The sequence below is a fragment of the Mus caroli genome, chromosome 14, assembly GCF_900094665.2.
Source record: "Mus caroli chromosome 14, CAROLI_EIJ_v1.1, whole genome shotgun sequence".
Classification (NCBI taxonomy): Eukaryota; Metazoa; Chordata; class Mammalia; order Rodentia; family Muridae; genus Mus; species Mus caroli.
In genome coordinates, this window is record NC_034583.1 from 14,794,712 (window position 1) to 14,814,896 (window position 20,185).

General features: G+C 45.2%; 1 protein-coding gene across 1 annotated transcript in view; it reads left to right on the forward strand.

The window, feature by feature from the left end:
* Nucleotides 1-1,843: 1,843 nt before the first annotated feature.
* Lrmda (leucine rich melanocyte differentiation associated) overlaps nt 1,844-20,185 on the forward strand; it is a 1,019,887-nt gene continuing 1,001,545 nt past the window's right edge. The window contains exons 1-2 of the mRNA XM_029469305.1: nt 1,844-2,040; nt 9,117-9,217. Of these exons, the coding sequence (XP_029325165.1) occupies nt 2,011-2,040; nt 9,117-9,217 (131 nt within the window). The 5' untranslated portion in view covers nt 1,844-2,010. The remainder of the gene's footprint in view (nt 2,041-9,116; nt 9,218-20,185) is intronic.

Consider the following 20,185-nt stretch of genomic DNA (forward strand, 5'->3'; position numbering starts at 1 on the left):
GATATGCGAACATGTATATATGTTATAATGGACACACACACAATGTAATAATAATTACGGGGAAGGGAAGGCCCTCCGCTCAGCCTCAGAAGCAGTCTCTTCCTGTCTCCTGCCCTTCTGTCTCCAGCACCTTCTCTCTCTAGAAATGAGTCGTAGAAGCCAAGACTCCTCATCCCCAAGGTGGATCCTGGGAACCTGAGCCCCTCTCCCCCAGAGCAAGACTTACATCCTAGAGATCCTATTTGAAGCTGTCGTTCTGGGTGGGAGCTGGTCGCAAAGAAATCGAGTTGCCTTGTATGATGGAAAGTCCTTAGATCCTGATCCCAGAAGAGTCCTGGTGGGCTTCCTGGGGGAGGGATGCTCTCCTGCCCGCTCCCTTTAATGTTTACACTCAACAGTGCACCCCTTTGTCCGTCATATTCCTGTTCAGCTAACTCAGCTTCATCTGGTCTGAGCTGTATCTTTGTGCGAGTGCGCGCATGCGCACACACACACACACACACACACACACACACGAACATACATGAATAATACACATGCATGCACACACACGAACATACATGAATACATACACATGCACACATACACACACGAATACACATGCACACACATGCACACACGAACATACATGAATATATACACATGCATACACACACGAATACACATGCACACACACACACAATGAATACACATGAACATACACACATACCAACATACACACACATGAACACACACACGCACACACACACACACACACACACACACACTATTTTCTTCTCAGAGACACGGTCTTGTTATGTAGTCCTGTCAGGCCTCCAGTTTGAGATATCGCCTCAGCCCCTCCAGTGCTGTCATTACAGGCCTGTGGCTTCCTATCCACCACACCTTCATTTCTGAAGGCTCCCCTACCATGGGAAACTTGGATTAAATGTGTTTTTCTCTTGCTAACGTGACTTTGCTCTAGGCCTATCTATCAGCCACGACCCCTATGATAGGTAAGGACTGGCACCATCCTTAGGGTGGAGGTGGGAAGGCAAGAGCAGGCAAGAAGAAGGTTCCAGAGGGAAATCTGGAATGTGGGAGCTATTGGTCTTGGGTTGGATTTCTCAGTCAGGAGGTGACAATGTTCACTTCTTCCTTCTGGAGGGTGAGGGTGAGGTGGGAGGTGTGTGTGTGTATACACGTATGTGTGTTTAGGCTCGTGTGTGTGCTGCCGACAGGATTAATAGCTTTGATTCTTACACATGTCTCTTCCCTTGGAGGAGAATAAGAACAAAAGGATCCTGAGAGTAGGAGACATTACCAAGATTCCTGCCCTAACTTTCATTACTGTCAGCGGCTGGGGTGATGGTGGGCCTGGTGAGGGCATGTGAAGAAGAGAGTAGGGGTTGTATGGCCAGCTGACACCTTAAGGGGAAAATTCAACCTTTCCTGTAGCCTTCTCTCTAACAAATGGAAACTCCATGCCACCAGGAGGCCCATTCCCCACTGCTAGCTAGCTCATACTTTTTAGACCGTACTGGGGATTTTGAGTGAAGAGGCCCCTCCTTCCAGCAGTTGAGGACGATTATGTAACCTAGATTGTGAAATTTTGGGAAGGCCCAGTTCTGAGTCGGGAACTAGCTGACACGTCCACGATGGGGACCCCCTTCACCCCGAAGTCTGAGTCTGATGAATGCAATAAAGCTCTGGGCATTGGATTCTGGAAGGGGCACCTCTTGGGGGAGCGGGGGCCGTAGAGGAACCGGGCAGGAACTGGGCAGGAGAGAGGAGTAGTCGCGTGGGGTTCCCACGCTGGGTGCAGCGCCGCGGGCCACCCGCTGCGAGCTGCCCGGAGGTGCAGGTTCACGTGCACCGGGTTGAGCCAGCCAGCAGCGGCAGCGCTGCTGCGCACAGTTCTTGGTGGCAGACCGGCGTCTAGGGCTTCCGTTGGTCAGCTGACCGCCCAGTGCGGAACTGCGCCGCCCGCCACCCTGCTCAGTGCCGCCCGCCTGCTGGGTCCCCGCCACAATGGCTGGGCTCATGGTCAGTGGAACTCAAGTAAGTCGGTCCAAGTGAGCCCCATCTAGTCCCGGGATCCAGTTGGGGATGGGAGGGACAGAGGGGCACGGGTCTCCAAGGCTTAGCCTGAGTGCCTTTTCCCTGGGAGGAGGTCGCATGTGCAGGTGATGTGTGCCAAGTACCCACACTTTCTCAAGTTGAAGAAGGGTCAGACTCTTCTTTTGATCCTGCCACACTCTGTAATGGTGTGATAAGCAGTTGAGATCCCCCAACTCCCTCTGTCCTTAGAGTCACACTGATCAACACTTAGGGACTAACTTCTCCACGCGACCCAGTGCTGGTGGCTCATATTTTTCACCCAAAGTGGTTCAGTTTCTTCTCTCACAATGCGGGTTTTAGAAGAACTTTTAGGGTGCAAGAAAAATGTTTTAATACGCAACCATTTACCTATTGATACCAGGGCAACTGTACAAATAATCTGATACATTTACATGGAAGAAAGGGGGAGGGAGCATGGCAGCAAAGCGCACAGAGTCATCAGAGCCACAATGAAAACCACAGAGTGTTGCCTGCCCGGGGGCTGGAGGAGCTCTGTTTTCACAATGAGGTTCCTTTTCAAGGCTGGTGGAGGCCCAGGGTGTGCTACAGTTTTACTCTGGTTCTTGAAGAGGTGTCACTAGGAATGGCAAGACCGGATGGTAGACACCCCGCAGTGCCCGTTTTTCAGCTCTTTGGTAAGGTAAACTCCCCTAGGCTGAGCAGGGACCCTGTGTGTGCTGAAAAAAAAAAAAAAAGTAAAGTTTCTCTTTTGCTTTGCCTCCCATGAAGCCAGCAATCACTATGCAAAGTTCTCCACCCTAGGGAGACAGGGTGAAAGCTCTCCCTTTAGGCGCAGAGCATCAGGGATAAGGGAATTGTTCTTCCTCAGAGGCCTCAGAGTTTTACAAAGGGGAAACACAAATGCCTGTTGGGTGCACCCTACCAAACTACTCCATTTTTTTTTTTTTTAAACAGAGTCTGGTAGTTCATTCCTCAACTGAATACATTTATTGAGTGACTTCTATGCACCAGGCACCCTGCAGGTATTGATGGAAATAAATTGCCATCTCTCTGCTGCCCCTATTGGCCTAATCTCCTAGGATCCCTGGTTCTGCCTGGAGTCTCAGACAGGCACAAGTCCAGACTTCAGCAGTGAGCCTGCCAGGCTGCTGTCAGCCTCCGAGGAGTGGCCAGAAATGGAGGATCTTATTTTAAGCCAGGGTATAGGGGCTTCTGGGAGGTTTGGCTTCCTAGAAAGAGGGGTGTGTGCCTGGGAAGGGGGTCCTGCCCCTCATGCATCTGCCTACAAAGCAGGGTCCTCCCCCTCTGCATACGGTGGTCTCTGCATTTCTGGTCCCAGCATTCTTTGTGCTTAGTTTCTTCCAAGTTCCTGGAGAACTTGACAGTGAGGTTGAAACTTCCCAAGACTTCCTTTTTCTTATCTTGTCCTCCTCAAGACTTGATGCTTCCGGTACCCCTAATGGAGTCTGCTTCACAGAGCTCAGGGGCATCTGCTGACTTGTGGGTAAGACTTTTTTTTTGGCCCTGCCCAGTATTTCAAGGTAAATTATCCAGAGGAGCTAGGAAGGCTCCAGAGTACCTTGGGGTGTTGTTATCTCCTTTCCTACGCCATCTGGCTCTGGGGTTAGACTATTTTGCTAGCATCTGCTTCACACAATTTATAACAGAACCCACTGTGAGAGGCAGCACCTTCAATGTGTGCAATTCTAAAAGGCAGCTCCTTTTCTGAAAAATAGCCATTTAATAGGATGCAATATAATATTTCAGTACAGGTATAGTGTCCAATGATCAGAAGAGTAAGACTGGTGTATCATTATAGTAAATACTTACCTTTCAGTTGCTTGTGCTAGAGACTGCCAGTCCTCTCTGTTGGCTGTTCTGAAACACACAATTCACAGTGGCTATCACCCACTGCTACTGTGTATTAGAGAACATTAGAAGATATTCCTTTTAACTGCTTACCAGTTAATATTCCAGGAAACCACTATTCTACTTTCAGATAGATCTTTTAATAATTAATTACCTTGGTGCTGGGACTCTAACCCAGGACTTCAACATGCTAAGGAATCATGCTACCACTGAGTGACATCTCCAGTCCTAGATCCTTCTTTAAAAAAAAAAATCTTTAAAATGATTTATTTTGAGCTGGGTGTGGTGGCACATACCTTTAATGTCAGCACTTTGGAGGCAGAAGCAAGCAAATCTCTGTGACTTTGGGGCCAGCCTGGTCTACAGAGTGAGTTCCAGTACAGCCAGGGCTACACAGAGAAACTGTCTTGAAAAAACAAACAAACAAACAAACAAACAAACCAAAAGCAGAAGAGAAAACTGATCTATAGGTTGTACTATGACCTTACATGCATGGCCACACACACACACACACACACACACACAAACAAACATAACTTAAAAGTATTTATTTTTATTTGTGTGCATTGTGTGTGCATGTGTAAGCAGTGTGTGTGTGCCCAAGAAAGTTGGAAGGGAACATCAAATATTGTATTGGTTAGGTTTTTGTCACTTGAAAGCTAGAGTCATCTGAGAAGAGGGACCCTAATGGGGAAAATGCCCCCCTCAGAGTGGCCTGTAGGCAAACCATGGAAAGCAAGCCAATATTTGGAGTTCCTCCTTGGTCTCTGCTTCAGTTCCTGCCTTCAGCCACCCCCGCCCCCCACCCCCGCCCCCTGCCCCCAATTGCTTTGCCTTAGTGGACAGTGATCCGGACTATGTAATCTAAGCAAACCCTTTCCTCCAGGAGTTGCTTTGGGCTAATGGTAGAAGCAGAAGGACATCCTTGAGTACACTGTGAACTCCAGGACAGCCTGAGAGGCATTTGTCTCTCTGGACAAAGAAAACAATGTAACGACTATGACGGAGCTCCTGGAGCTGGAGTCACAGGCAGCTGTGAGCAACCAGACATAGGTGCTGGGAACAGAACTTGTGTCCTCTGGAAGAGCAGCAAGTGCTCGCAACAGCCGATCCATTTCGCTGGCTTGCTCCACCCTGACTCCTCTTATATGGGGGAAAACCTCCTGAGAAGCCCAAGGGATGGGTTATCATTTCATTATAATGTAGCTGAAATATCCCAGATTAAAATTGGTTGTAACTTTTTCAGTACTTAGAGAAGATATCCTAAATAAAGGGATGATTTAGGTGCAAGGGAAAGATCTCAATAAAAATTTAAAAAGAGGTTAGTGATATTTGTTTGATGCTATATTGGTGCTACTGGGGCCACCGTGAGCTGATGGCTGGCATGCAAGTGGGACAGTTGACGCGGCCCCACCCCTTTTCTCTGTTAAATCTTTTTATTCATTGTGGGAATGACCTCATTTGGCTTTTCTTGGCTTGAATGCTTCATGTATAATCAACATAACACCCTCCCTTTTTCCATTAACATGTGACAGCTACCGTTTGTGGCATGTATACAATCACAGACATAAACGCAAACTTAAAATTTGGGCTCAGAAAATGTTAGGCTCAGGAGAGAATGAAAATAGCCAGTCCCCTCCATGGGGATATTGATCTGAACAACAGCTACTGATTGAGCGAGTGCTTTTCACATGCTATTCTGGTCCTGTTATACAAGTACAATGGGGACGACACCGACTGCTCCCAAAGGCTGTTTCTTGAGGATGTAACAGAGAACTGGACTGCTCAGGGCTAGCATTTATTCAGTGTTACTGTGCTATTGTAACTGCTCTTGGTGGTAGTTGATGACTGTACTTGATAAGTTCAAAAAAGGGGAAGCAGAGGCTGAGAGTCACTCAGTTGGTTGAGTGCCTACCTAGCATGCACAAGGCCTCGGGTTTGACCCAGGCAGGAGGAGCAGAAGCTGAAGGTTATCCTCGGGTACATAGTGAACTCTAGGCTAGCCTGAGATACATGTGATTCTCTGATTGAAGAAAACAAAAGAGAACAGGTTCCAGGTTACTGTGACAAATCCAAGGAAACAGCTAGTAGATAGCAACACTTGCACTCAAAATGGACCTGGGACAGTGCTTCTGGTGAGAGTCACTAACCTGGTGACAGACAGAGGTGGGGGGTGGAGGGAGTAGGGATGGTGTGGTGGCAGTGTGTGTGTGTCCCAGGGAATCTCAAACTGGTGACTGACAACACATTAGAAAGGCACTGTCCTGAAGGTAAGGACTCTATGGTCCCTACATTGGGAAGTCCTTATTTACAACTCAGAACTCATCCAGGTTCTATCATGATACTGCGTTATGTTGAGAGGACTGTGGAATTCTTCCCTATGTGGAAGTTGAGATTTGGCAACCTGGGTCCTCACTAGATCTAATCCTTGCCTAGTCTATGAGGACGGGGCTCAGTGTCCTTATTTAAGGCTAGCTTATCTGCTTTGGATATCACAGAAATCTTATGTGTTGATGGCACAAAATGGTGGTGGCATGTACTGGGTGTTTGAGTGAGCCCCATGGACCTGGAGGGTTAATGTGAACTCACAGAACACGTTACAGATTGAGACCAAGTCTGCAGGATTTATTGGGACCTTATAGCCTCAGTCTCTCCTTGGTGTATGCTTTTCATCTCAGCATAGAAACAAAACTCACTTTATTACCTAAATGCTGCAGAAAATGAATCTAATATAGAAAGGGGACAGACTGCTAGATTGAAGCAAGATCCTATTTATTTATTTATGTATTTATTTATTTATTGTTTGCTTGCTATCTTCCTGAGTCAAAATTATTTTATTGGGTCATTAAGATAATTCAGTGGGTAAAAGCAGTTGCTACCAAGCCTGATTTTGACCCTGGGGATCTATGTGTTGAAAGGAGAGAACTTCAAGTTGTCTTCTGTCTACTAAGTATGTACGATGGTACACCACACACACACACACACACACACACACACACACACGCACACACATGCATGCACACACATGAATGAGAGAAAATAAATACATGTTAAAAATTAAAAATGATTTTGTCGAGGTCATCTCTCTTTTTTCTCTTAGAGGTGTACAAAACAGAGGTCTGGCTACTCAGGCTGGCTTTGAACAAATGAAGTTGCCCAGGCAACTGCTTTGCCGGTGTTGGGATTATAGGTGTGCAGTGTCATCAGCCATCAGTCGCCTGCTTTTCTGCTCCTTCTTATCTCTTTCTCTTCTTGGTATGAAACTGCTGAAGGACATCGAATGGGAAGACAGAAAACATGAGACACTGGGTTGCCGGCGTTTGTTGTCATGTAGGAGAGGGGTGTCTTAGGAAAGGAGGTGGCTGAGGTGCTTGTGATGTCATGGGGACATTCTGCTTTGTAGTCTGAGCTGGCGGGTTATCAGCTGTTCAGTAGGCTCTGCCTAAGATCTCAGGATGTCTGGTGACCGCCACCTTTTCTTCCCTGCTAAGAGACATAGTGTTCTGGGGACCGTGGTCATCCCTTTGTCTGTCTGCATAGGAGGTAGATTTGCAGGGAGTCAGGGTCAGTGTTATAGACACATGAAGAGCCCTGAGTGTCTACCTGCGGTTTGAAAGTAGTGTAGTTCAGTAGCGTTGTGTGTCTGTGTACCTCTTGGTCATGGTTTTCTGCCTGTAGCCTGTATAATGTATCTGTAAAAATGGATTCCCCAAACTGGGTGGTTAGTGTAGAGAGCAGGACTCCTGAAGGTTTGCTCAAAAGTTCTAGGATCATTTTTTTTTAGGCCTTTTACTATTTGGAAATACACAGGAGCTGCTTAAATGATTACATAAAATAAGATAAAAATTGAAAGAATGCTGAAGGAGGCTAAGTCTTACTGAGAGCTCTCTGGAAGAGGACATACATACATGCTATGTGCGCTGCTGGGGAAAATGCCGTCAATATAGTCCGACCCTGGTGTGAACTTGGTAAAGTGCATTAATCACCAGAATGGAAGATGGGCCCACAGCGACAATAGTGACATGAATGGTATGGGGGTAACCAACAGCTGGATTGAAGGCCTGTTCCATGGCAGGAATCTCATGCCTAGCATTGTGAATGTGGCCAAGAAGTCAAGGTTGGTGAGGGCTAACCTGGGACACCCACATCACTTTTCTCTAACAGGGGCTGTGAAAGAAGTGGGTGAGGATGACCGTAAGAGCTAGGGCCAGGGAGGACTGGAGAGAAACCAGGGTTACTGGACTCAACAGGACCAATGCACTCATGAACCTCTAGCAGCTGTGGTCTCCTTCACAAAAGGAGCAAAATCAAGTCACTGAGTGGGGCAAAACATGCGGGGCAAAACATGCAGGGCAAACCATGCAGGGCAAACCATTTAAACAGGAAGTGGCCTCCTGATGTAAAACCTTAGAAATGCTGGCCACACACTACCCTAGACCTTGTTAGCCCTTTGTAAGGAGTGTGGTGGGCATTTACACACAGAGGTAATGCAGTGGGACAGGTGGCCTCTTCTATGCCCAGCTTGTTTTAATGCCTTGGAAGTTCAAATATAGGTTTAACCTGTGGCCTGAGGGCTGCATGCTACTACCCATAACTGTGAGTGCAGTCTAGCACAAAATCATGAACTTCCTTTAAGTGTGTTTTTGAGATTTTTTTAAAATAACATTTGAGCATGTACTTTGTAGATTTGATTTTTGTGGCAGGGTCAGAATGCGGAAGGATCACTTTTCATGGTGACAATAGGGATGGCTTCTTAAGCTGCAGAAAAGGCTGGGGCCTATTCGGGAGAACAGCAACCCTGTCTTCTGTCTTCTGTGAGGACGAATGTCTATGGGGTGGTCAGGAGAGGGAGAAGGAGAGCTAGATGAGCAGCCATCACAAAGGTCAGGGTGGGTGGCCGAAGGTGGTGGTTATCCTCATGTGTCCTGAAACTGGGTTTGTTTAGTCACCTGTACCTTATCCAGTTTTAATCTAACTTCTATTGTGCCACAATATATCTCTGTCAAGCTCACTGTGCCAGGAAAGGGGAGCTGTTGGCAGAGTCCCCCTAAATGGAGGAAATAGATATAATTTAGCCTTTTTGTGTGGAAGAGTCAGGCTTTAAGGTTGAGGTACCAGTCATGGGACTGGTGACTCTGGTTTTGAGTAGATGGGTAATTTCCATTTTTGTTCCATTGAATTTGCAGGTGTCCTACGTAGGCCAGAACTGCAGAGAAATTCCAGAGTACCTGGGCCGGAACTTTGGACATTTTGCAAAGAGACTTGACCTGAGCTTCAACCTCTTGAGGTATGTAAACTTTGAGAGATGCCGCCCAGGCCTGGGACACCCAGTTCCCTCCAGGACCTTGGGGCAGCAGGCACAAGTCATAGGTCCCAGCTCTTTACAGGATCTTGAGAAAGATGGGACCACACACCAGACCCTGATGCAAACGATCTTAGAGATCATGCACTTAGAAATCATGGCTGGTCTTCTAGTAAGTGCTGCCTAAGAAGGTCAGAGCACCTGAGCCTGCTACACCTCAGGACTGTGGGAGGGGCTGATACTTTTTACTTTGTTCTTTTCCTTTTCCACGGACGCCTATGTACATGAGTCTGAATCCTTTTGGGGAAAGGAATGAGATGGGCCAGTGAGTGTTTAGCATTGTTTCCTAAGAGTGACTGCCTCTCACTAGTGTGTGTGGGTGTGTTTTTTTCAGCTTCGATGTTTTAAATATTCATGAAGATGCTCTCTCTCAAAGGATGATTAGTGGTGCAAAGTGGTGGTGGTGGCGATGGTGGTAGTGGGTGGCAGGGGCAGGGAGCGGTGGGTGGGGGTTTCTAGCTCCTGCTTGAGTCTCCACCAAAGGTAAGTATGATCTTATATGGCAGTCCAGTGGAGGACAACATTTCATGTTATGCTGGCCTGTGGGGCGTAGCAGAGGAAAGGTGATGGCACTTCGACAGTAGGTGTTGGTGGGACAGGTGGACAAGGGTCAGACCTGGCCTCCACTTGAGCTTCTGTGTTTAGGCTGTTCTCTAAGCACTGTTTTTGAGTTCCAGCCTGCCCTCTGCTTGAAACCTGACCACCATTCCAAGACCCAGGTATGGTCCTGCTTCTAGTCCTTAGGATCTTTGTCTCCTTCAAAGAGTGGGGATGCTTGGGAATGAAGAATTTTAGGGGAATGGATAGAACTCAGGATACTGGCTCTCAGGTAGGAGAGAATGGCAGTTTCAGTAAGTTAGCCTCATGTCACCTAGTGGATGCCTAGGAGCTAGCACAGTCTACACTGAGCTGCGTGGTGTCCAGAAAAGGGGTGTCTTGAGGGTGCTAGGGGAAGAATCTGTCCCGGTATATGCATTCCTTGACTCCCAAGAGATCTTAGCTTCTGGGCACATGTGGAGATTGAAACCTTGCAATGTCAGTGCAAAAGGTGGCTGAATGTAATTGCCACCCCTAGAGAAATCCAGGGTGCTTTGTGGTCTCAGTGTCAGAGAGAAGACAGAGTGTAAAATCTGGAGTGAACTGGGTCTAAGATGTCCACATCTTACATAGCTCCTCTGCTTGGACTCAGGCAAGAGGTTCATCATAATGTCCCAAGTTCTATCCATGTGAGTGGCCTCTAGGAGCCCAGTGCCTCATGGCATGGATTGTAGTTGTATGGTTAATATCTGGTGGAAACCCAGAGGTGGTTCTGAGGAGGCGTGGTCCTTTGAAGGAGTGTGTCAGTGGGTGCAGGTCATGGAAGTGGGAACTGTCATGTGTAAAACATTGCCATCTTGGTATGGTATCTAAGTATGAAGTCCATTTAGCAACTCATCGAGGCAATAGACATAGACTATATGCTCATTTATTTGTATTGTCTTTAAATTTCTTTCAGGGTTATCTTATAGTTTTGTTGAGTAGATATTTCACTTCTTTGGTTAAAATTTTCACTAAGTATTTTATCTCTTCCTTCAGTTCTGTTGTAAATGGGATGTTCTGCTCGCCCCTTCTACTCTGGATTATTCTTAGTGTGTAGAAGTGGAACTCACTTTGATATGTTGATTTTATATCTGGCAACTTGCCTGAATTTGTTTCTCTCTCTCTCTCTCTCTCTCTCTCTCTCTCTCTCTCTCTCTCTCTCTCTCTCTCTCTCTCTGGTCATAATGTGTGCAATTGGAGACAATTTTCCTTCTATTCTTTTGATTTAGATCCTACTTATTTTTTTTCTTGCCTAGTTGCCCTGGTTGGGGCATCTAGAAATATGCTGGAGAAAACTGACAAGGGTGTCCTTGTCCTGTGCATAAGGAGGTGCTAAGTTTAGTTCTCATCATCCAAAGTGTGTCACAGTTGACTGTAATTCCGGTTCCAGAGGTCCTGATACTGTCTACTGGCCTCTGCAGGCTCTTCTATTCATACACATAAATTAAAAATAAACATAAATCTTTAATTTTTAAAAATGTGTTTTGTTTTTTGAGACAGGTTCTCACTGTGTAGTTCAGGCTGTCCTAGAACTTACTATGTAGACCAGGCTGGCCTTGAACTCACAGAGATCCATCTGCCTCTGCCTCCCGAGGGCTGGGATTAAAGGTGTGCACCACTGTGCCTGGCTAAAAATAAACAAAAATCTTATCTCAGATTTTTTTTTTGTAGTCATCATTCACTGTTTAGTCTGTATCTTTAAAAATGTAGCTCATTTTTGACAATTCTGTATATGATAGGTTCTAGTCACACTTACCACCCCACCTTCTCTTGCTCTTCTCCCATCTCCATCAGCCCCCTCTTTTCCACGAGTGCCCTCTCTCAGTAGTGTGTCCTTTTTATTTGTGTGGTTTAGTTTTGTGACCCACTGAATTTGACCAGGATGCCCACAAATGGCCATGGGTATGAATTATTCACTGGATCATGGGAGACTCAAGCAGCTACATCACTGAAGGGAATGTCTCTTCCCCCCGCCCCCCAGTCCCTATGCACCCCAAGGAGCTATCAACCACAAATAGCTTTCCAGAGAGGGGCTGATGTAGAGTCTTCATTATATGGAAGTACAACCTGTCTGTACCTGACTCAATGAGCTTCTTATCAAAGGGTATGGCACGTTGTCGAATGCTTTTTTCCTGGATCCGAGGTGACCATGAGGCTTTCATCATTGGCTATTTTGGCAAGGGCTGTGATGTTATTGATTTGTATATGTTGGACCACTCCTGTCCCATAGTATATAGCCCTTTTTAATGTGCTGTTGAATTTGCTTCCTGGTATTATTAAGGATTTTCAAACGTTAAGTCTATCAGTGATATTGGTGATGTTTTTGCCCAGTTGTGGTATCTCAGCAATGCTGGCCTTGTGAAAGGCATTTGGAAGTAAGTATTCTTTGTGTTTGTGCTGATATTATGTTCTTCTATTATTTGAGACAGTCTAAGGTTTGGCATGAATTTTTTTCTTTTTGGTTGAATGCATTAGTGAATCCAGGAGATCTTGGACTTTCTTTTGTTGGACATTTCTTGATGACTTAATTGCCCGGCTTGTTATTGGTCCAGGGCATCTCAGGTTGGCCAGGTTCAGACCTAACCCTTGCCAAGATGTTAAAAAGGAGGCATTAGTCTTTAAGCACACACGTGAGAATAGCCTTCTGTGTAGGTTTGTTATTCGTTCTTAGCACATACGCTCATCATTGTGAATTGTCTTCAAAAAAAGAGTTCTGTGATCACTGGAGGGGAGCACGAGGAGCATGGATGAGACTCCCCACAGTGAAAACAGACATGTGGGTGGTACTCTAGTTATCACCCAGCTTGCTGTTTCTTTGCTGTGCATTCAAAAATTATTCTTTAAAAATACATGTATGTATCCATGTATCCTTGCACACACACATACATATATACATGCATGCATGCATACATACATACGTATGTACATACATATGTATATATACACCATATACAAAGAGTTCTGCTTACTTTTCTCTGAGTAGCTATTCATACTGGCAGAAAGATAATTATGGATTTTAAAGATTTGATCCTTTGATTGGCGGTATGGTATATGTTCTCCCATTCCTATTACAGCTCATGGTCTTCTTTATTAGCTATAGCAAACCCATCTTCCCCTCACTTGAGTTGTCCAAGAAATTGGTTAGTTCTCCCTGATAAAATCACAGATTCAGGTTATATTGTCTCAGTGAGTCTTTTTGGAGTCTTTGGAACCACTGTGCATCTTATCAAGTTGTATGTTGGAAATGGAAGTAAGGGAAGAAGCCCAAATGAAACCTCTGTTTCCCTTAAAAGCACAAAGGTCCCTGTTGACTGCCTCTTCATCCTGGGTCTGTCTCTTGTGACGGACAGGAACCAGGTCATTTACAAGACTATGACTCAGAGGAGCTCCTAGAGCATAATTTCCAGGGTCAGGTCCTGTTGTCTTCTTGGAATGAGATTGGAGCATGTGGAGAGTTAATTGGCTGTTTATCGGGAGGTGTGGCATATTGTGCCTTGAATTTACATGTGTTGACAACCATACCCTAACATCTATATTTATGAGACATACTTAACATTTATTTGTGATTTTTTTCCCTTAAAATCAAAATAGTCTATGTAGAAATATTGGAAAACTCAGGAAGGTAGGCAGGGGAGAATCTTAACAATTATATACCTCCATTACACAATGGTTGTGTGGCAGTCCTTGTCTTTTCAGAGCCATTAAAATGATGCATATATCCAGTCTCTGTTGGAAATATTTTTATTTTGGTAAATATCACATGATAAAATAGTTTTTATGTTATGTGTGTGTATGTGTGTGTGTGTTGTTCAGAGGACAGCTTGCAGTAGTTTGTTTTCTCCTTCCTCCATGTAAGTTCTGAGGCTCAAACTCATCACTCTTTGTGGTAAGCACCTTTACCCCCTAGCCATCTGGTAGACCTTTATATGACAATTTTTGGTGGTACCTTAAACTATTCTTTAGTGCTGTAATATTCACTGATGGTCATAGCTCTGATAAGTTACTTTGGACAAATTTCCAAGGAAGGGTTTTGGTGAAGATGCTGAATTGCCTCCTTACAGAAGCTATGAATGCCAGGTCTCCCAGATTCTCCCACGTGATCCCAAATGCCGCCATGAATGCCAGGTCTCCCAGATTATCCCACATGATCCCGAATGCCGCCTCCTGTTTTACTTTTACTTTTGGGTTAGAGAAGAGAACGCCATGTTTTAGCCAGTGGGCTCCGGATCTATACAAGGCAAAGAGAGCTTTTGAGTGAGTTGCCCTGGCATCCATTCTCCCTTTCTGATTCTTTCAGGAGGAAAGAGTCTCCCTTGTGGCCCCATTTGGCTTCCCCAAATGCCCTGAATGGTTTCAGAGGGGTGCCTGTTCAGCTTGTTGAACACAGCAGGCAAAGCAGAGCTCCTGTGGTAAACAGTGATAAATATGCCCACGTCAATCTGGCAATAAAAGTGAGAGGGTTTAATTGATCTATGGCAACAGGAAGCTTACGTTTTAAAAATTAAATTATTTGCAGTCGCATCTTATTTAGCACCGAGGATAAATGTGCTGGGTGGCAAATTGCTTAGAAGAACATTTCTGATGGGAGGTTGCTTGCCGCTCTTCTTCCTTCTGCTGGGTTGGGGAGGTGGGAAGGACTGGGGGTGGGATGTTGTACAGCTTCAGGTAAGAGCTCTGACTCTGCCCTCTTCATGCAGCCCAGCTGCATGTCACGAAATGGGCATTTAGCACACTGTCACAGCTTCTTCAGAGACAGATAGACCACACAGCATTCATTCATGTTGCACACAGTTGGGCAGAACGGATCCAGCTAACTTGCAGAGATGGGCAGTGAATGGCTTTGGGCTTAGACCACTCTGGATTGAGCTGCTTCTATTGCTTACTCTATGTTTAACTGGCTTTGGTATGTGTTCCTACTAAGTTGATTGGGACATACTAGGTCTTCCATAAGCATGGCTACTATACTAGTTCAATGGACAGGGTGCTAGCAAGAAGGCGTAGAGACAGTTCAATCCAATGAATTCCTTGGTGATCACTGGGACTCTTCACAAGGCAATGAGGGTTGCCACTCTACCAGCATCCCATGTTTGCATTTCTCTGTGTCCTTTGGGATGACCAATGGGCAGAGATTCTAAGAAAGTCAACACATTCTTCTCCTCATATAATAAGTCTTAGATTTCAACCATAAATGAGTGTGCTTATCAATTTAGGACATAGACTTGAAGTGAGGAAGAAATCTTTGTTATGAGACTTTGAAACTAAGTTTTTATTTCAGTGAGCCTGACCTATCCTAACTGTAACAAATAATGTAGTTTTCCAATTGCTCCTAATATTTTGCAGGTTAAATCATTTCATGTCATATAATTTAAATTTCTGCCAATTAGGAATAGGCCTGAGAAGAAACTCTCTATCTATATATCCCAGGAGATAAGCTCAGAGCATGCTCCTTTGTTACTGGGTCTTCATTAAATAGTGTCTTTACAGCTGAGGGCCTGGTACAAATTATTTCTGATATCTAGCTGTCCAGGATTTTCCTGGGTCATCCCTGGATGGGATGGTTTTAGTAACAAAGATAGACTAGGAGTTCTCTACAGGGCGGTGTTACCAATCAGTCTTTAGTGATTCTTCCGAGCTGTCACGTTCTGCATAGGCTGGAACCAGCATCCTCTTTAAGCTGACCAATATGGTTAAGAGGAACTATAGAACAGTGAAACATTTTTTTTTTGTTCTCAAAGTATTACTGACCATTCAGGTGTCCCCCCAAACCAAGCAAAAACACAATCAAAAGGCAAAATGCACAGGCATCTGACAGGTCTATAAACACTCAGCTGTAAGACCCCGGTTTCTGCACTTCCCACACTCTCTGGCACGACTCCCAGAGACAGAAAACAGTTTAACTACATTAGGCTAGGAGGAGCACTCAGGGGCAGGTGTCAGCCCATGAATGGTTGCCATGGTACTTTCTTTCTATCTCTCCATCTTTGAGTCCTCCTGACTACCTGGATTTCTACTCATTGAGCACAGAAGGTAGAGTGTGGGCCATAGAAGGTAAGACAGGGTTGGGAATGGTGAGCAGCCAGAGAGAGTTGTGACTGCTGCAGGCTATGTCTGAGCTTTATTTTCTGAGAGATGACCCGTAAGGCACAGGAAGCAAAGCACTTCCCACTAGCTTTGCCTCAATATTTCCTATAGTAATTGGGGGAATTTTAAGCATCAACTTTTATTTTCACTGAAACTGTTTTTGTCTTCTGGAACCCGAGGCCTCATAGCTCCACCCATCTCTCTGCCTTCTTGTCTGTTCACAGGATATGATTTTGGGGTGTCAGGGTGTCAGTGATATTGCTATTCATGTTATATTGGGGAGGGGCCTTTGGTGCTTTGAGGGTGGGCAGGGTAGGAAGACCGGCAGAACTTTTAACTCTTTTATACTTTCTAGAGAAAGTATAAAACCAGGCCACCAGGTTCTCCACCACAGAGAGTTTGATGCAGTTTGTTGATTGATGGCCTTGGTAGTTGTTCTGTGTTTAGTGCATGAGGCTAGGATGCTAAATGCCTTGCTTAGTGTTCATCTGGGATGAAAAAAAAAAAAAACACCAACAGCAACAAAAAACCCAACCGTCTTCCCCTGAATGTGCATTCCACTGAGGACCTGCGGATGCTTTCGTAGAATGGCTCCCTAGGTAGCCTTCATGGTGAAAACAAAGTGGGCAGTAAACATTGAGAGGTGGTTGGTGTCCTCTCAAAGGGAGTCTAGGGATGGGGAGTTGAAGAAACGATCCCAGCAATTATGTTTCTTTTCTTATTAGCAGATAGCAGCTAATGTTATGCAGGGCTCACTCCTTCCAAGGCTGGGAAGAACCTTCCCATATGTGTCTACTATAGCCCTATGTTCTCCAAATGAAACTATCGGAACCCACATCTCACACACAAAGTGGCTGAGGCCCAGGGAAGCCCAGATGCTCACTCAAGACTGCACTGATGGTTAGAACAGTCAGAGAGCTGGGATTGCATGTGCCAGGTCTGACTCTGGTTTTGTAGTTTTTCTGAATTGCTCTTATAATACAAACTGGCACTATTTATTTATTTATCTATCTATTTTTTTTTGCATTATTGTTTTTAATGACCTCTAAACTTTGGCTTTTTTGTGTAGCAACGTTTCCTTTTCCCTGTTAAAATCCCTAACAGCCAGTAGAAATAGCTATGACAGTGTTTCTAGTGCACCCCAAGACCCCCAGGCCTCAGCTAGAGCCACACTGCTTCTCCTCCCTCTTTCTCCCACCTTTTAAAACCAGCTCTAGTTTGGGAAGTTGAGTACAGCAGTACCCCAGGAGGCCCAGGTGGACTCAGGAGCAAGGCTTCCCAGAGGACTCACCCTGGGCTACAGTCCTCCCTTTAGGCTGTGCAAGTTGGCTCAAATCCAAGGTGGTGGTCATGGGAAAAATTATTCAGCCTTGCTGTCCCAGCCCTGGAACAGTGGACCTTGGTTTTTGAGTCAGAGAAAAGATGTCTGTGTGTGTATGTGTGTGTGTGTGTGTGTGTGTGTGTGTGTGTGTGTGTGTGTTCACTTGCACATGGGCTCACAAGCCCATACACTCCCTATCTGAAAAGCCTCTTTCGTCTCCTCTGGGACTGGCTGTTGGTGGTTTTAGCTGTTCCATGTTCCTGGATGATGAAAGGGAGCCATTATCCTCTTTTTGCTTGGGTGTCTGTGTTTAATTGTAGGAATTTAATAACGACAAATTCTCCTTGGCTGAGACTTTTCATGCCAGCTGCTTTCTCTTTTCCTTTGGACCCTTCCTCATCCATGCTGTAGCGCAAGGTCACTTAGGGTTTACAATGAGATACAAACACATGCGCAGGTTTTCTTTAGAGTTGAAAAAAAATAAAGGCTCCTCCCCCAGACCTGTCATTATGGAGATCAGCTGTGCACCCTCCTGTACCCCGTAAGCTGCTCTCTTGACTATACACAGAACCCTGTTCTTCATTCTTCAGGGTGTCTGCTTTTTCTCTGGTTATGCAGAAACAAGAGATGGGCACAACGCAGAAAGGCCAACAAAAGAGGTTTAGAAGGAAAAAAAATCCCCAATCATTCTTGAGAGTTATTAAAAACAATTCGAGGCAAGAGCGAAAGAAGGGCTTCCAGCCCCCGTCCAGCCCATCTCCTGCTTCTGGGGAAGTGCTTTTTTAAGGAAATGCACCATTGTTAAAACTTTTCCTCCCCCCTTGATGGATTTATTTATAAGGTAGAGAAATATTTTCCCCATAATTGGGTAACTCTTAATAGTAGCAATTGCATATTTATCAGTGTGAGGGGCTGTTATTAATGTAACTGTCAGGCCCAAACACATTTCTGCATTAAATCCATTTAGTATGTGCATTATTCGGGCATGAATGTCACCGGGACATCAAAGCCCCGTAGGCATGGGGAGCTCAGTGCCCTGCTGCGGCTGCCGAACAGGCCCTTGATCAATAAATGTAACATGTTAATGCAGAGCAAATAGAATAAAAGATTTCTTTGACAAGACATGAAAAATCACCTTGTGGCAGCTGGCATGTGATGCATTTCTGGGGGAGACACCAGCAAAGTTGATCTGACAAGTAAAGAGAGGAGATGATGGCTGGAAGGTGCTTTTGTTTCAAACTTCTTTCTTGACCTGTCAGGTTTTGAAGGCGCCTCAATGGCTCTTTTTTTTTGTCATGTGAAAATTGTAGTCTTAGGTAGTTATGAAGCAGTTATCTCTTCTCGGGATTGTGAATGCTGCTGTTTAATTGATTCACTTAGCATTTGAAACTGTCACGCATTAATAATTGCGAAATCCTGTAGATACTGCGCACGGAGTGTGTCACGCTTAAATGTGTAGTTATCAGAAAATTAATATCCTTAATGAACCAGTGCTTTCAAACTAACATTGCATGAAATCTCTTTGGCCCTTTCACTTGTGAAAGCCACATCCTCCCGTTTGCGGAGAATCACCTCTCGACAGTTTGCTTTCTTGATGCCCGACAAATGCCAGCTTTGCTGTGGGTACATCGCGTGCTCAATGACAATAAATATAGTAATTATACTGGAGTTAGTAATTAACATAATTGTAGTCAATTACGACAAATACAGTGCAGCGCTAAATAAACGAGAGGAGGAGAAATTAGCAAGCTAATTGATTTGTCTTTACTCCGCTTTCTATTCTAACTGGCAGGGCTGTTTTTCTTGGGGTGGCGTGGAGAGGAGGGGAAACTCCCCCACAAGGATTGTTTACAAATAACTGATTTTGTTTTGAAGCCACTTTGTCTTTTGACTTATTAGACTTCACCCCTACTCTGCTTAGCAAAGGGAAAAGAAAGGGAAAGAGATTTTAAACGCCAAGGGAGCGTTTTTGCTAATTTAGCTACACTGAGCTGATCGCTGAGACTAAGGCAAAGGCGTGATTTACCATTCCCTATGGCTTGGGGAGTTACATATCTTTCTTTCTTTCTTTCTTTCTTTTTTTTTTTTTTTCCTTTTCAGCTATTGCTTTGGTAAAAGAAACTCTGTGTGTGTGTGTGTTTGTGTGTGTCCTTAGACTCCACCAGCAAGGCTGTGCTTTGTGGCATATGCGTTTGGGGGGTATTGTATGTGTGTGCTAGTTCCATCAGCTTTATGCTGTTGCCTTGGTGGAAGAAATAAGCGCCTTTGCTTGGATTGGTCTCCCCTTAGTCTGGGTTACCTTTATCCTTTAGCTAAGGAAGAAAAGGCATGGGCAGGACTGTTGGAGAGGGCAGAGGAGGGGCTCAGTCCTGGACCCCTGCCCATGCTCTCTCTCTCTGTCTCTCTGTCTCTCTGTCTCTCTGTCTCTGTCTCTCTCTCTCTCTCTCTCTCTCTCTCTCTCTCTCTCTCTCTCTCTCGCCTCACTTCAGGGCTGTTAGGGTCCTGGGCACTCACACTCCTGAGCTACCTGGAAAGTTTGTGCTGGGGTCTCACTGCCCATTTATCTCAAGCTGGTTTATGCTGTGCTGCCTGGAGCCCTGGTTAATGGTGTTTATCATGTGCCTCTCTTCTTTGTTCACCCTTTCCAGTGTGGCTGCTGTTCATACCGCTTAGGGTTCACACCGTTCGTTCAGGGAGAAACTGTGTATATGGAGGCTTGGGGTCACATCACAGCCCTGTTTTTTCTCACAAGTTTTAGACACAGATTTTTCCCCCCCTTTACGTCTTGTCACATGATGAGGGTTGGTAACCAGAACCTTTGCAGGTTTGTGTTATAGAAGTCTTGCCTCAGCTTTCCCGAGAAAAATTGAATGCTTTTAGAACATGATTTTATCAAGCAGTCCTCATTATTT